Source organism: Xenia sp. Carnegie-2017, unplaced genomic scaffold (assembly GCF_021976095.1).
Source record: "Xenia sp. Carnegie-2017 unplaced genomic scaffold, XeniaSp_v1 HiC_scaffold_1, whole genome shotgun sequence".
Classification (NCBI taxonomy): domain Eukaryota; kingdom Metazoa; phylum Cnidaria; class Anthozoa; order Malacalcyonacea; family Xeniidae; genus Xenia; species Xenia sp. Carnegie-2017.
In genome coordinates, this window is record NW_025813402.1 from 7,309,395 (window position 1) to 7,324,526 (window position 15,132).

The window sequence follows — 15,132 nt, forward strand, 5'->3', positions numbered from 1 at the left end:
TGTCAGCCATTTTCTTTTCCATTCGTTATAACCTAGTGAAACTGCAGATTTTTTTTGTTCAATAATAATATAAATATAGTTTAAATTATCATCAGAACAGTATACATAATATAAATCTAGTAATGCATTAGCTATCTTTTTTTCGTTATCATTTGTTATTTTAATGATAAATTTTTTGTTAATCTTATCTACCATAATATCTAATTTAACTGTTTTAGAGTTATCAGATGTATTTATTAATAAAAGTGTAAATTCAATAAATGTAATATTATTAAAAACAATTCTGATAATATTTCGTTGGCTATCATTTGTGGTATAATTTAATTGGTTACTTTGATATACTACTTTACTATTTACTATATCATCTATTTCATTTTTTGTGTAATAATTGGCTAATCTTAAATTTAAAACATACTTATTATCAGTTTGTGTTTTAGTATAATAGTTATTTAAATTAGAATTTAAAGCATACTTACCATCAGCTTGTGTTTTAGTATAGTAGTCATTAAATTTACCATCAGTTTGTGTTTTAGTATAATAGTTATTTAAATTAGAAGTCAAAGCATACTTACCATCTGTTTCAGTCTTTGTGTAATATTTATTTAAATTAGAACTTAAAGCATACTTACCATCTGTTTCAGTCTTTGTATAATATTTACCATCAACTTGAGTTTTATTATAATAGTTATTTAAATTAGAAGTCAAAGCATACTTACCATCAGCTTGTGTTTTAGTATAATAGTTATTTAAATTAGAAGTCAAAGCATACTTACCATCTGTTTCAGTCTAATATTTACCATCAGCTTGTGTTTTAGTATAATAGTTATTTAAATTAGTCAAAGCATACTTACCATCTGTTTCAGTCTTTGTGTAATATTTATTTAAATTAGAACTTAAAGCATACTTACCATTTGTTTCATTTTTGTATAATAGTTGCCTAATCTTGAAACAAAACATATTTATTATCAGCTTGTGTTTTAGTATAATATTTTAGTAAATTAGAAATCAAAGCATACTTACCATCAGCTTGTGTTTTAGTATAGTAGTCATTAAATTTACCATCAGCTTGGTTTTAGTATAGTAGTGATCTATAGTTGTGTTTTATCTAATGATCCTTGTATATTTACATTAATATCTGTTTTATCATGTCCATAAAATAAGCTCATTTATATTATTCCTCAGATTTCCGGTTTATTATTTTTATGTTCATAAACATGTTTAATAGTTGTTATTACCAGATAAAATCCTATAAAATTGGTGATATTTTTTCTAAACTGTACACATCTCGTTTTAAAATCGTCTGATTTAAGCTGTTTTGTTAATTCTTTGGAATCTTCAATAGCATTAAACTCTTTTAATATATCTGAAAATTTGGATATAACTAAATCAGTTAAAAACTCATTAGCTTTTTGTAATCGTTTTTTCTCGTATTCAGTATATAATTTATCAATAATTTTTTGGCTAGCTTTTTTAATGTAAGCAACTGACTTGTCTAAATTACCATCTTCAGCTAATTTAAGTAGTTGATCTCTTTTATTAAAATTTTGCTGTTTATCTTGTATATTATCATCACATACTGGATAATTTTTGAGAATCAATTTCATTAATTATATCATCAATTTTTCAGCTCTTTACGTTTTGTATATATATTAACACATGTTTTATTGCAATAACAATTTTCCATTGATGGAACAAGTTTTGAAAATGCATACATTATCAATTTTGTTATTTCTTCTATAGTTCTTCAACACCATAAAGATATTCATTATGGTTTGATATCATTGCATTATATTATAAAATGTAACTAAACTTATATTTTCAAAGGTTTAGAAATACTAGTCAATTGCTGTGTAATCACAAAAGTGAGTATAATACAGACATTGAAAGATAAATACTAATGATGTTCTATTTTCATGTGCAACTACCACAGTCATCAAGTATAATAAGACTATTTGTACTATATGGCACTAACATATTTTACCAATACTAGAGATCTTGATCAGATTTACTTTAATAAAAGAACATATATATTTCCATTCTTGATAGTAATATGAATACATAATAAAATAATGAATTGTCTATTAAAGTTTTCCAACATTCCAATAACAGTCCACCACAAGCAGCCACAATAATCATATTAAAGAGTGTTCATTATATATTACTTGTTATTAACTGAATACTTTGTAAATCATTATTAACAAATTGAATAGCATCACTGATAACATAGATGTAACAGTTTAAATCTTTGTATATGTGTTTTTTATTTCTCAGAATGCCATTTTGGTATTCATGACGTTTTCCGTTAAGCAATATTTTTTTTTGAAAGGTGCGTCGATAACTGCAAATTTATCCTTATAAAATTTTTCAATTGTCATGAAGCAATCTATTTTAGTTTATCAAAACTTCTTGCTTCTTCATAAAATACTTTTTCCATATTGCGAAAATACAATTTGGTGAACCTTCATTGATTTTAACTGAATCGATTAATGGATATAAAAATTCACTATCACTAATTGAATTTCTGTGAATAGTAGTACAATGCCTTTCATACTCGAGGCACATTGACATTAATATTCTGTAACTCCTAAGAGTTATATGATGGAAAATAGGCTTCTACCTATAGAATATAGATTTGTTATCTCATCTGCAATTTCTTGATTTTCAATGTTTCATATTCTAGCTGAATATTTTCTAATTCATAATCACCGATACTTTGTTTGAGGAATAATACTTGATTACAATGTTATTATGTATTGAAAGTTATTATTCATATTAAATGGGCAATAGAGACCATGATCTTTAAGAATAGATCAATTTTTTGTCTTGTAATAAACATCATAAATTAATTTATCTGATACTTTTTGAAACTTGTTGTATCATCTTTAAAATATTTTCTTAAATTTAGCTATTCCATATTCAATAAGTTTGTTCCTTAACACAGGTCTTTGTATACACTTATAATATTATGCACAACAATAAATCTCTATGCCACTTTAATTTGTAGTCTATAGTAAAATCTTACTGATTATTTAGAAAGTGACTTTTGTATTGATTTTATCAAATGAGATTGTGATGGAAAAACAACTATGTTTTAATCAAACATACCTTGTTCAGCAGAAGAGAAAGTTCAAGGATACATGTCTTACCTTTAATTTTTTATTTTCTTTTAAAATTAGGTAAAAGCTCTGTACTGTTCATATTTTAAAACAATTTTATTTTTTTCTTGATTATACATCAATATGCAGCAGCAATAGCTAAAATTAAACACAATATAGAGCTTTGCCAAAATGTAGAGCAATCTAAAATACATCGGAACTGATAAATAAATCAACTATCTACGGAAAAATTCAGTTATTGGTTGAAGGAGCTCTAGCTCCTATCTGGTTGTAATGCGGCCCTGATATAGCTAAGTTAATCATGTTTTTCTTGAACATGCAAGGTAAATGAATAATTTGATCAACAAAGTTTTCCTACTAATTTAGGGAAAGTAAATATATTTATCAATATAGCGGATGGAATTGAGTGTTGTCAACGCAACAGCTTTGTGTTTTGTTTACATATAATGTGAGCAAATAAAGTCATCTACAATTCATATTGATGAACTATGTCATCTACAATTCATATTTTTTTGTTGATTTTGTTTAATTTAGTTTGGAAACACATTGAAGGTATAAATTTCTGATACTTCTTTCTTTATTGTTTAAAGTTAGTAAAGTTTTTTATTGCTTAGGCCATGTTACATTACTGCCACCACTTCCAATTTCCATTTTGCAACAAACACACAGCGGACGTCCTGTTTGTGCATATTTTACACGTGAAGGTAATGCTAAAGACAGATGCTGGCTTAGAAATCGCTGCTTTTTTCTTCAGTACACTTTGAAGCAATTTTCATCAGCATGTTTATATTTGATATGATTATAAAGACTGAGGTTTGTCGATCTTTGGAAATTAGAACCAGGGGAGGGGCTTAGAGCTTACGAATAATTTAGTTGGTACATTGTTGTGGGAAAAAATATTCAAACAAGCCGTACATTTTCAATAATAACTGGTCATGTTGAGTACTGATTACCAAAGTAAACACATAGTTACAGAACAGTCTACATGGTATGATCATGGGGCTTATATTTCTTAGGTAATTAGAACATTAGAATAAAACGAAATCACAGCAAATTTCCACCAATTTAGTTATTGTGTTATTCCACATTTTGTCTTGTCCCAAGCTCATTTCATTTATGCAATATGTTTTTCTCATTTTAAACTAATTTATGCTGATATTATGTTTCTAGGCTTGTTACCAAATTTTGACAACTTGCTTTCAAAGTTCATTGAATCAAAATTTGCAAAGAAGCACTGTGCTGAATGGAAGATAGGAAGTGTACAGATTGAGGATATCATACAGGTTATTTGCTCAAACAACTAGTTACAATGTATTAGAATTTTATAGATAGATTGTACTGGTATTATATATTCTGCAACTGTAATATACTTCACATTATAGGCAATAAATCAGTAGCACAGTTCAACTGAGTTTTTCTGTTCAGTGTTTCAAGTTTCTATACTACCTTCAGTGGTTTCACTACCTTTAGTGATTTCATTACCCCTAAAATCCACACTGCTTACTTTCTCTTTCGTCACTTTGTTATAAGCTATTCCCCTAAAATTTTACTACCTCTGTAAAAATTATGAAAATCCATCCATGATTAATAAAGCGGTTGATGTAATGCCTAGAATCCCTTTTGGACTGAAGTATTTAGTATAAATAATAAAATATTAAATACTTGCAAACCAGCTGTGAAATGAATCAATTATAATTCAATATTTTTATGTTTTCTAGATATCACCTCCACCAACTTTATACCCTCGGGTATTGCCTTCCTTACAATGTGACATTGGCGATGATCTACCCTTTGAATTTCTCTTTCAAAATAAATCTCAGAAATCTCTCAGAAGATGGTTTAAACAAGTGGTAAGTGGTCTGCTAGATAATTTTTTGCACACTCAAGTGCTACTGACATGTTGCATTATTTTGGGGGGAGCCTCCAGTGGGACCAATATATTTTATGCATTATACACCGCTGGAGTGAAATCATTGAAGACATCTTTTGTTTTGACTTTCCAACCAATCACGAAAGTGCTCGAACTGGTAGAGCAGTTTGTGAAATATGCATATTGTATTGATTTATTTGAATGTAATTGTTACTTTCTGGTTGTGTCAATTTTGGGGACTCCCTTCTACACTCTGGCATAGAGTGTATGGTTCATGGTGTTTCAAGGTGTTTCACAGATTCGCCCAATGATAATATATGCGTGAAACTGCGTGGTGTACGTAGCAAATTTATGGAAATATTATATTATTGTACTGTACATTAGTAATGTTATTTTGCTCTGTCTTTATTTTCACTGAGCGCACTATTACTTCCATAACTTTATATTTAAACGACATTCTATACTTGCAGTCTACGTCATTCAGTTCGCTTCTATAGCCCACTTTGATGACATTGTGTAAATATGATTTTAGACTGCAAAAAATAATACTCCTTTCACTTCTTTTAAATACGATTTGTTTCTTTTCCATGTCATGGCTTTAGTCAAAAGAATATCGATCACGACCAAAGTTTGTAAAATCGTTGACTGAAGTGAGTGATGTGATCTTGAAAAATCAGGAAGCCATCTCTATTCTAATGATTATGAGTAAAGAATATCTTTCAACAATAAAGAAAACTCTTCAAGAGGTGAGCTTGATTCATGTGTGGTGCTGTACAAGCAGTGAGGTGGAGAAGTCAGCCGAAATTTTTACTCCTGCTGTGCATACTTTTTCTTCGTTTTTTTTTTAAATTAATTTAAGTAACTATTTTATCAGTCACGGAACACAAAAAAGAATTCAAGCAAGAAATAGCTGCTTGAATAAAATAGCTAAGTGAATAAATTTAGCTGGCTTTGCCACTCAAGCAGAATTCTTAGAACAGTTGAGCAATTCTTGTTATCTTTGTTAGAAATTCTAACTCTCTAAGACTGTCTAATGTCATCTGAAAGTCGTTAGCGGGATTCTATAAAAATGTTAATGAAGTCCTGCAAGATCACGAATGATGTCCGTTGAAATTTGTACACTCAATTATTTTGGTAAAACTAAAGGGTTCTGTAGATTTATTTAAGTAATAATTACAGACATGTGAATGTATCTATTTAGGTGAAACAGGCACACAGTTCTAACATTTTCAATTTTATGGTAATCAGCCCCAAAATTATAACGTCGACATCTCGGTAAGTTTTCTTGTAAATCGTTTATTTTTTCTTTAATTAGAAAACGTCTTCGTTAGATTGTGATTCTTACATGTTCGTAGTTAGCATTTTCTTTGATAATTATTTTGAGATATTTGTGATTCTAAGATATTCTTCAACATTTCTAGGAAAGATATTCCGAAGGAAAAGTTAGTTCGTGGTATTAAGAAATATCCTGCAATACTTATCTTTTCTTATGAAGGTTTACATCATGTTCTCCCGTTAGCTTTACGTATATACAGTAGAGAGAACACAATAAAATGTCGTGGTGTTTATGTTGCATGTAGTTTGGATACAACAGAAGACCTATGCTCGAGCATTGGAAGGAAGCGAAAGAGTTTCTTCAGCTAGTATGCAGCTTGCATTAATGTCTCTCGAAGATGTATTTATGAATGAGGTTGGTATGATGAGATGCTGGGTGATGTTTTATCATCTTTATACTGCAAAAACTCAACTTTTTTACAGCTCATGAATGTATCTATGTTGTTCGTAGTAACGTTAATTTTTATACGTATTTTGCTATTGTAAACCTATAAAATTTCAGTGTTCATCCTTGAATATCGCTTTCAAGATGTATGAGGATGTTTGATATAACAGGCTCCATTTTAGGAAGGGTTTCTACGCGAGATAATTGAGACAAAGTACCAACACCCTCCCAGTATCGTCCTTTTTGTCTCGTTTTCCAATCCCGATTCGTTGAAATATTTCGTGAATTTCAAAAAACTTGCAGAGAAGCTTTGGTGCAGAAACTTGCCTTTGGTATTCAGGTTGATGGATGTTAATGAAGGAAACAACTCCCGAGGTAATGTTTTGAAGTTTTTATAGAGATCCTAAAAAAGGGATATTCAGCCAAACACACCCACAGAAATGTGAATTAGTGAATTAAAGTGAAAAAGTGAATTAAAGTCAAGGACGTGTATTTTCAATTGTTTGAATTATAATTCATGATTCATCAAAACTTTATGTGAATTTATGTAAATTATCGTAATTCACTCTCATGTTTCAGTTGTATATAACTTATTGTAAAATCCATGTCGTGTATTTTTGATGTGTCATGCTCCTGTTGCATGTTGGGTATATGGAAGTATTTAGTTGTCATATACTTACTGCATATACTTTATAAATTAAATTTGCATGCGGTGTGCATCCATTAACTTAATTTTGTTTCTCTCTATAGTTTTCTCAAGGTATATCAACAGCACGAAAATTCATGGTTTTCCCGTGTTTGTCCTTTTTTGGCAAGAATTGATGGAACCATACGGTAAGATAGCGGTTCAAAAACCTACAACTTACTTGTTGAATGCTTTTTCTATGTTGGAAACACTTTGCTTTCATATCTTTTGACGAACTGAATGGTTTTTGGCAATGTCAATTTGAAAAGATGTGACTCTTAATTTTCTTCATATAATTATATCCTCAAAATTAATGCCAAGAAATCAAATCGTAGTCAAATTTTTTCATATCAAATCCAACGAAACGATAATTTCCAAAATTCTATTTCTTCACTTAGAAATCATTATTCGCCAAGAAGTAATCAACACTTTGTTAGATTTTAATCAACTGTTATCAATGCTTCTGAAAACCGAATCATAAAATCAAGTGATATAAATCTGGTTGATAATAAACGTTGCATTGAAGATGACGATGACGCTGAAAAGGTTCCTCGATCTCATTTTAAAACAGTATTACAAACTTATGAAGCGGACGCACTTTTCTAATCTTGGTGATTTATTTGTAGGAGTGTTTAAGTCCTTATTCACATGGAACTTGTCAAGCTGCAAATGTCACAAATGTTGTCGAAAGATACATCGATGTAAACTCGTTTGAATTACCCGTGGATAATTTTTCAGTAAGGGTTTCTAACATTCTACTTGGTGATTTATCGGACACGAATGCGTTCTACAAAAGAGATTAGCAATAAACGTGTTAAATATGGATTCATTCATCTCAAAACAAGTAACAACAGTGTTTGATAGATCATTTGCACTTTATGAATCAATTAACTCAACCCATGTACTCACATGTACCTATATGTACTACATCTTTACTATGTTTGGGTGTCGATCATTATGTCGTTCACTCTCCATACAATCAATTCAATCAACTGTTGTATTTGTTTATGTACTCATTCATCGTAGTGGGAAAAACCAACCTCAATACAACGATTTTATCATGAGGAATGTGTAGATTTGTAGCTATTATCCCCGTGCTCTTAATTCTTACCACAGAAGGAAAAGAAACGAAAGAAAGAAAGAAAAGTTGGCAACCTAACTTTGTTAACTGAACTTGACTGGTCAGCGGTGATAGAAGCGTCAAGATGTCCCATTTCTAAGAGTAGTTTTAAAGAATGCGACGATTCACCAAGAGTGTCTGTGGTACTGATGCAGCAATCATTGTCAAACTAGCACTTTAGTTACTGTATACGCATAAATTTTATTTTATGATTTTTTAAATATATCTTTCCTACGATTATGCTCTTTTTACCATTACAATTCATGCGTTTTCTTTGCTTTTTTTTCAAATTTTTGTTCATTTTCTCTCAGGTATTTTTCATCATCAAAAACTGTCGTTATTGCAAAATTATACTCCCGCAAATGGAAAAACTCTCGGAAATTATTCAGCAATATGGTAAGCAAAAACATTAATTTGTTTTAATTTGTGAACATTGCACATAACATTTTATAAAACAATGATTCTTTCTTATTTTAGCTAAAACTAAAGTTTATCTGGTCAACTGCTCAATAAGCTCATCATTATGCGAGCAACAAGATGTCCATGGATATCCTTCAGCGAAACTCTATCGTGGTACCCCGTGTTTGCATCTTTCACGTTGCATCACAGATAACGTTCAAACTCCACACACCGTATTGGATTATCATAGGTCTTTTGAGGTAAACTATCATGAATAAATTGACAAATACTTTGTTGCATGTCTATCCCATTGATCTGAAAAATTAGTACCTGGATAGAGCTTCTACGTATGAAACTTGAAGCCAGTTTTGATTTTACACACCCGATTCTTGGGACCACTTAATTACAATATGGCGCAGAGTTAGCTCAGCGATTGCGACGATGTTTTGTCCAAAATTACTTGTACATCAATAGCAGCAGTTTTGGGAATAACAATCAGTGTGTAGCAAGGACAAAGCATCGTCGCTATCGCTCAGCTAACTCTACGCCATATTGTAATTGAGTGATTCCAAGAATCGGATGTGTAAAATCAAAACTGGCTTCAATTTTCATAATGGTTTCATACGTAGAAGCTCTATCCAGGTATTATTTTTTCAGATCAATGGTCGATCCCCAATTTGCCTTCTGCTGACTTGCAATGATTGTGGCTTCAAGCCATAAACAATTTGTATGAAGCCCGGTGAAAGGGTTTTTTTTTATGCACGTGCATAGTGAGTGGAAGCAAGTGATTCCATGGAAAAGAATTAAGCGTCAGCAAGCGATAGCAGTTTGCAAAGTTTAAGTGGAAAATGCGTGTGAAGGAACAATTAAATGAGTTGATAAAAAATTACGAATTGTTTGGACTTTGAAAATGGGATAAAATGTACAGAAAAATCATCGTGATAGTTTAATGTATGGCATAATAACTTTAAGTCATGACTAAAGTACTTTTCTTACCAGTGTCTGTTGAATAGAGCTAGGTATTTAAGTCTATTTTTGTCACTTGAACGATTCAACTCGTTTTTTTATTACACTCAGAATTCGTGCATCTTACCTCGAATAGGTTTTTTAATATTGTGTGTATAGTATATATAAAACGATTTATCCTCTAATTTCCACAGCCGATGGAGCAAATTTTGGAGTGGCTGAATAAAAATTCTCTCCCAAGTGTCAATAAAGATTATTTACTACGTCATATCGAATCGCAGCAATTTGTAAGAGTATGTTCAATTCTTTACATCATTACAGCGGCATTTTATATAATTTGATATAATTTCATAACTGCAGTTCGTTACATCATTAGAAAGGCAATTTGTATGACTTGATATTATTTCATTAGTGAAATTTGTTACATCATTAGAATGGCATTTTATATAATTTGATATGATTTCATGTTTGATTGATGAAGATTCACGATGTTATATTGGTGGGAACGGTCATTACTCGCCATCACGCCCTGCTTTACTTACCTGCTGAATTCTACGACAAATGGTACTCGTTCCAGTGTTTTCAAACCACTTGTGAAATGCTGTTTGGTAAAGCCACTTGTTACGTCACGATGACGAAAGACTTCGGAGTCACCGAAGATATGAGACACATTGACGATAAGAACTTGTTTTTAATTAAGGTGCGAAAATGAACCCATTCCAGTCATGAGAAGTTTTATGGTCCAATGTTGTGATTTTTTATTTATGTTGAAGAATTGCATCTTCAGAAATGTAGAAAAGTTGATTCTTCACGACGTCACAGTTTATCGAAGAAACAGTTGGACACTGCATTGAAATGTTGTCTACTGTATGATGCATATTTTATTACGCACGTGAATACAATGTTGGCAGCCAATCAATTGAATTTTCTTAAATGCGAAGTGGTTCTACTGTTATTCCTTATACTGTGACGACACGGAGTCTCAGTTTTGATTGTTCAAATTATGAAAACCACGTGATTGAATTTTTAGTTGGAGCTATTTCGAAGTGATGACGTTCATGCAAAACTCTTCGAGCTTGGGGTCCCTGTTGCAAACACGATACACAATGAACAGGACACGAACTTGCACAAATTCCACAATTCTCACAGGTAAGTGAAGAATTGGTACATCTACATATGTTTAAAAACTCAATAAAGGCACATTTTACATGATCATCTTTTGTCTCATAGAACTACTTACACTACAACAGTTGCCATCAATTCGAAGCTATTTGTTTCTTTTTTCAATTATTATTTACTTATAGCTATTTGCTCGATAAAAGATTTCGATGTGAAAATAATCATTCGCGATGTTCGGAATACATCGTTAAGTTTGTTCGAGACCATTCGCGATCGCCCTTAATACACCTATCGCATGACGGATTTCACATTATCGACAGGTAATGGACTGATGAAAAGATTGCTGAAATTTTTGGAGGTGGCTGGTTAGTTGGTAAAACGTTGTGTCGTTCCAACGATTCTCTGCACAAAGCTGAGTTTGAAGTCACTGTAAATTATCAAACTTAATTATTTAAGGATATCGAGAAATGACGCCCATTCGAAAGATTTTTCAATCGTGATAGTTTTAGCTCATAACAAAAATATCACGGAGAAAAGCCATTTTTTGCAGGTAAAGTACTTTGACCATCTTCTTTGTCTTCTTTCACTGGCACTAAGTTCAGTTAATTTTCAGCAATAGAAGTACACGTGACGCCTCCTCACTAACATTGTAACTAATATTCGTCTATCTGTTTAATTTCTCTTCAGGAAATCTATAAAGCTGCGTATGAGCTATATCGTCACGTGATGTTTGCGTCACTCGATGTTGACGAATACCCTTGGTGGGCAAAGCAGTTTGTTCCTCGGAACTATGATATAAAGCAAGGTATAAGCGAGTGTGTGTTTTTCTCTGAGGTTTGAACTCATAACTATCTTCAAATTTTATGTTGTATGTCATAAAACTGCGCCAAGTTTTATAACTACGACTACGAAATGTTACTGCTCAATTATCTTGCTTCTGCCTTATTATAAGGCATTAAAGTACCAGAAACACTGACTTTTTCAATGGTAGCAAGTACCGTCTGCCCATACAAATTCTCATACGCAACATTGATTAAACGTTTTGTTTGCATTTTGCAATATGGCGGTGCCACAAATTCTCGTACTGCTAACGGAAATTTTTCAACGAAGTCAAAATTTAGACACTTATATAGCTCATATTCACTTTTAAGGCTCAAAATCTATGCAAACGCACACCAGGGCAACAGTTCATGTTTCTATATTGATTGAAAAAATCAATCAGTAGCTTGCATACATCAAGTCATTTGTCTTTTCACCCGGGGTCATAAGAAAGGACCAACCAGGTCTCCGGAAGACCAATACATTTTGGTACTGCTGCTGAACTCCAGCATCCAGTCAACTGTGATCTCTCTATTCTGTTGCGCAGCTCAAGCCTGTCATTAACGTGATTGAAGGTAGAATAGAAGCTGAAGTTGTATTTCGAGTTAAAGAATATAAATTTAGTCTGGAGCTTTGAATTTTCTTCCCAGCATACACGGGGGGAACCGGGGCGCTGCATGTATATTTTACTTGCAAAGGAATGTATTTCTGCATTTTTTTACCCTCACCCCATCTTTTAACTTCAAGTTACGAAAATAGTACTGATAAGCAGGATGCTGCACTGTGAATATTTGATAATTATATTTAGAGTTGTTAGATGATGAGCAAGTGTTACCATTACATCATTACCCGCGTCTCTGTATCGTAAAAGCATCTGACCATCATCAAGCGGCCTTTTATCCTAATTTGGACATTATGGACAATTCAAAAACCTTCATGAAGTATTGGCAAGTATCAACGCGAAAGATATCGTTAGGTTTGTTCAACAGTACTTGGTAAATCCTTCAGATTTCCTTGTGGAAACAGAAGAGTTCTGAAAAAATGATGCATCTTTTACTAGCATTAGAATTTAAAAACTAACTGTAAGTCTTAAACAATATGCCTCCCACCCTGAATTTAACATCCACACACACAGAGACCATTCATTATCTTTGTTCTTGTGCCTTATGCCAGATATAAGTTACAACACCCCTGCCCCAGTGATTCCAAAATGTGAAGTATTTGTGAAGCATAGCTTACATTGTTGCCTTGAAGCATTTCTAAATAGCCACCTGAATGTTTGTGATGTTAGCATCATGTGTAGTGTTATTGAGCTGAGAAGCAAAGACTTTTACTTGGGCATTTACGGTTGATAATGAAAACCCACCCTCCATCATTATGAAGCTTTTCTTAATGAAGAGATAAGGACAGTAATTTGAAGTCTTCAATGATTCATGGAACTTATTGGGTTGGCTCAGTGTAAATCCATCTTGCATTGGCAAGTCTTAATTATTCCTAATTTATTTTCCATTAAAAATAACTTATTTATCACAATTGGAAAAAAAACTTTGATTTACAATAGGTTTAGTGTGTATTTTAACACATTGCTTGCAACTATGTGTTACAAAAAATAGCTTTTTAGGTGGAATAGGCTTTATTTGCTGTAGCAATGCAACTGAGGAATTCAATAATTTCCATTTTGCAATGCTTTTTGAAGGGCGTTATTAAGGTCTGGAGGCAAATCCATGTATAGTCGTCTCTTATCAATCTGCTTAATTAAAAATATTAAATCGCGTACATCAACATCATCATTGACAGATGACCAAATTGTCAAAGTGTATCGTTTACTGGAATCAAGAAGCCATTTTAGTGGTCCCCAGGAATCTCGAACATACACTGCCCGTATAGGAAATGTTATGATTTGTGATGTATTCCTACATATTTTTTCCATTTTTTCCACCATGTCATGTGTATAACTTTTATTTTTTATACCACTGTACCATTCAGTGGTCCATCCTAAGGACAGGGTGGCATTTGGGTACGCCATAGTACAAGTTGTGATGAACATCTTTGCATCAAATGGAGGATTTGTTTTAGAGTTAGCACCTGGACCTGTAAGAATATCGCCATTCAACCACAAAGGATTGTCTTTTGTTTTACCGTAGACAGATTGAAGTAATTTCATCCCTGGTTCAACAGCTTGTATTGACTTAAAGTCAAGTTTTATCCCTTTACGAGTCTGCTTCATTGCCACAAGAAATTGTTGCAAAGTCAAGTTGCTATCATTGTCGGGGGGATGAGCCATTATAGGTTCTGTATTGTTTTGATTGAATCTCATAAGAACATCTGCTTCAAACATCATAATGTCTGTTCCAAGATATTTCTTTAGTTTATCTTGACTATTTACAGCATGTGCCCATGTAATATCCTTGGCATCCCTTTTCTTGAAATACTTCAAATCAGCAAATGGGTCTTTTTCTGAGAACAACCCTGCACCTGTTGAACAACACTGTGGGTTCATTACTGCTGCAGTAAATAGAGGCTAATTAGAGCCTAGTAGTTGCTCGATGCAACGATGCAGCTCCATTGCTTCGTTATTTAAACGAAAGTATGTATCAACTATTAAGTTTAAATGCTGTTAAATGTAAAACTTACTTAGCTGAATTTGTGTTTCCGATAGCCAACACAGACTAAAGGCGAGAACAACCAACGATAAGCACATAACTACTGAGAATACAGTTACTGAGATTAAAATGCGCCGTCGTTTGGGTCCATTGAGTCTCCTAAAGTAAGAGTGACTAGCCATTGTGCTCGAATCTCCCCCCCCCCCTCCTGAAACAGTTCTTTGTTTATCAGTTTATCACACTAGAGAATACCGAAATTTTTCCAGTGCAGAGTGGGTAATTTGTTACAAAAATTTAGAAAATTTTATCGTTTAGTAGTCCTATAATGCAAAATCAACGATACTATCATTCGTTTTTGCAGTGACTAATCAGAGAAAAATTATATCTGGCTAAATAATGGGCTATCCAATCGAAGGAACAAATTTTTTGGTGTCGTAGACAGGGTAGATTTACGGAGGGGGGGTGCGTCCGAGATGTGGAGATGCGCAAATGTCTACGAAATGTAATATAAAATGCAAAAGCATTTTGAATTGTGTATAGGAGAAGCACATTTCCAAAAAATAACTTCAATTTTCGTATGCAAGTAATAGAACTTTACAAAAAAAGGTACCAGTCGAAAGCAACCTTCTTAAAAGATCAACCTGGGTTCATCCCTAATGTCGGATGTGTATCAAAAATATTTGCTGTTGGACGTTTGTCTGGGACTTTCACTAGT

The 15,132-nt window shown here is 32.6% G+C and overlaps 3 protein-coding genes across 3 annotated transcripts; 2 read left to right on the forward strand and 1 right to left on the reverse strand.

The window, feature by feature from the left end:
* The first annotated feature begins 3,527 nt into the window (after positions 1-3,527).
* On the forward strand, positions 3,528-7,540 carry LOC124439446. Its single transcript, XM_046989673.1, has 10 exons — positions 3,528-3,668; positions 3,731-3,820; positions 4,287-4,399; positions 4,835-4,966; positions 5,589-5,732; positions 6,188-6,261; positions 6,408-6,481; positions 6,567-6,676; positions 7,010-7,081; positions 7,457-7,540. The coding sequence occupies exons 1-9, from the start codon at positions 3,605-3,607 to the stop codon at positions 7,049-7,051; spliced, it is 843 nt and encodes a 280-aa protein (XP_046845629.1). The 5' UTR covers positions 3,528-3,604; the 3' UTR covers positions 7,052-7,081; positions 7,457-7,540.
* On the forward strand, positions 7,051-13,347 carry LOC124438394. Its single transcript, XM_046988529.1, has 14 exons — positions 7,051-7,081; positions 7,457-7,466; positions 7,880-7,937; positions 8,018-8,128; positions 8,508-8,654; positions 8,823-8,907; positions 8,989-9,170; positions 10,071-10,169; positions 10,358-10,576; positions 10,907-11,025; positions 11,181-11,315; positions 11,452-11,545; positions 11,683-11,800; positions 12,623-13,347. Exons 1-14 carry the CDS (start codon positions 7,051-7,053, stop codon positions 12,811-12,813), a joined length of 1,599 nt encoding a protein of 532 aa, XP_046844485.1. The 3' UTR covers positions 12,814-13,347.
* An 18-nt stretch (positions 13,348-13,365) lies between these two features.
* Positions 13,366-14,587, reverse strand: LOC124439437 (protein FAM151B-like). Its single transcript, XM_046989666.1, has 2 exons — positions 14,449-14,587; positions 13,366-14,289 (listed from the first exon to the last, which is right to left on the reverse strand). Exons 1-2 carry the CDS (start codon positions 14,513-14,515, stop codon positions 13,478-13,480), a joined length of 879 nt encoding a protein of 292 aa, XP_046845622.1. The 5' UTR covers positions 14,516-14,587; the 3' UTR covers positions 13,366-13,477.
* Positions 14,588-15,132: the final 545 nt, after the last annotated feature.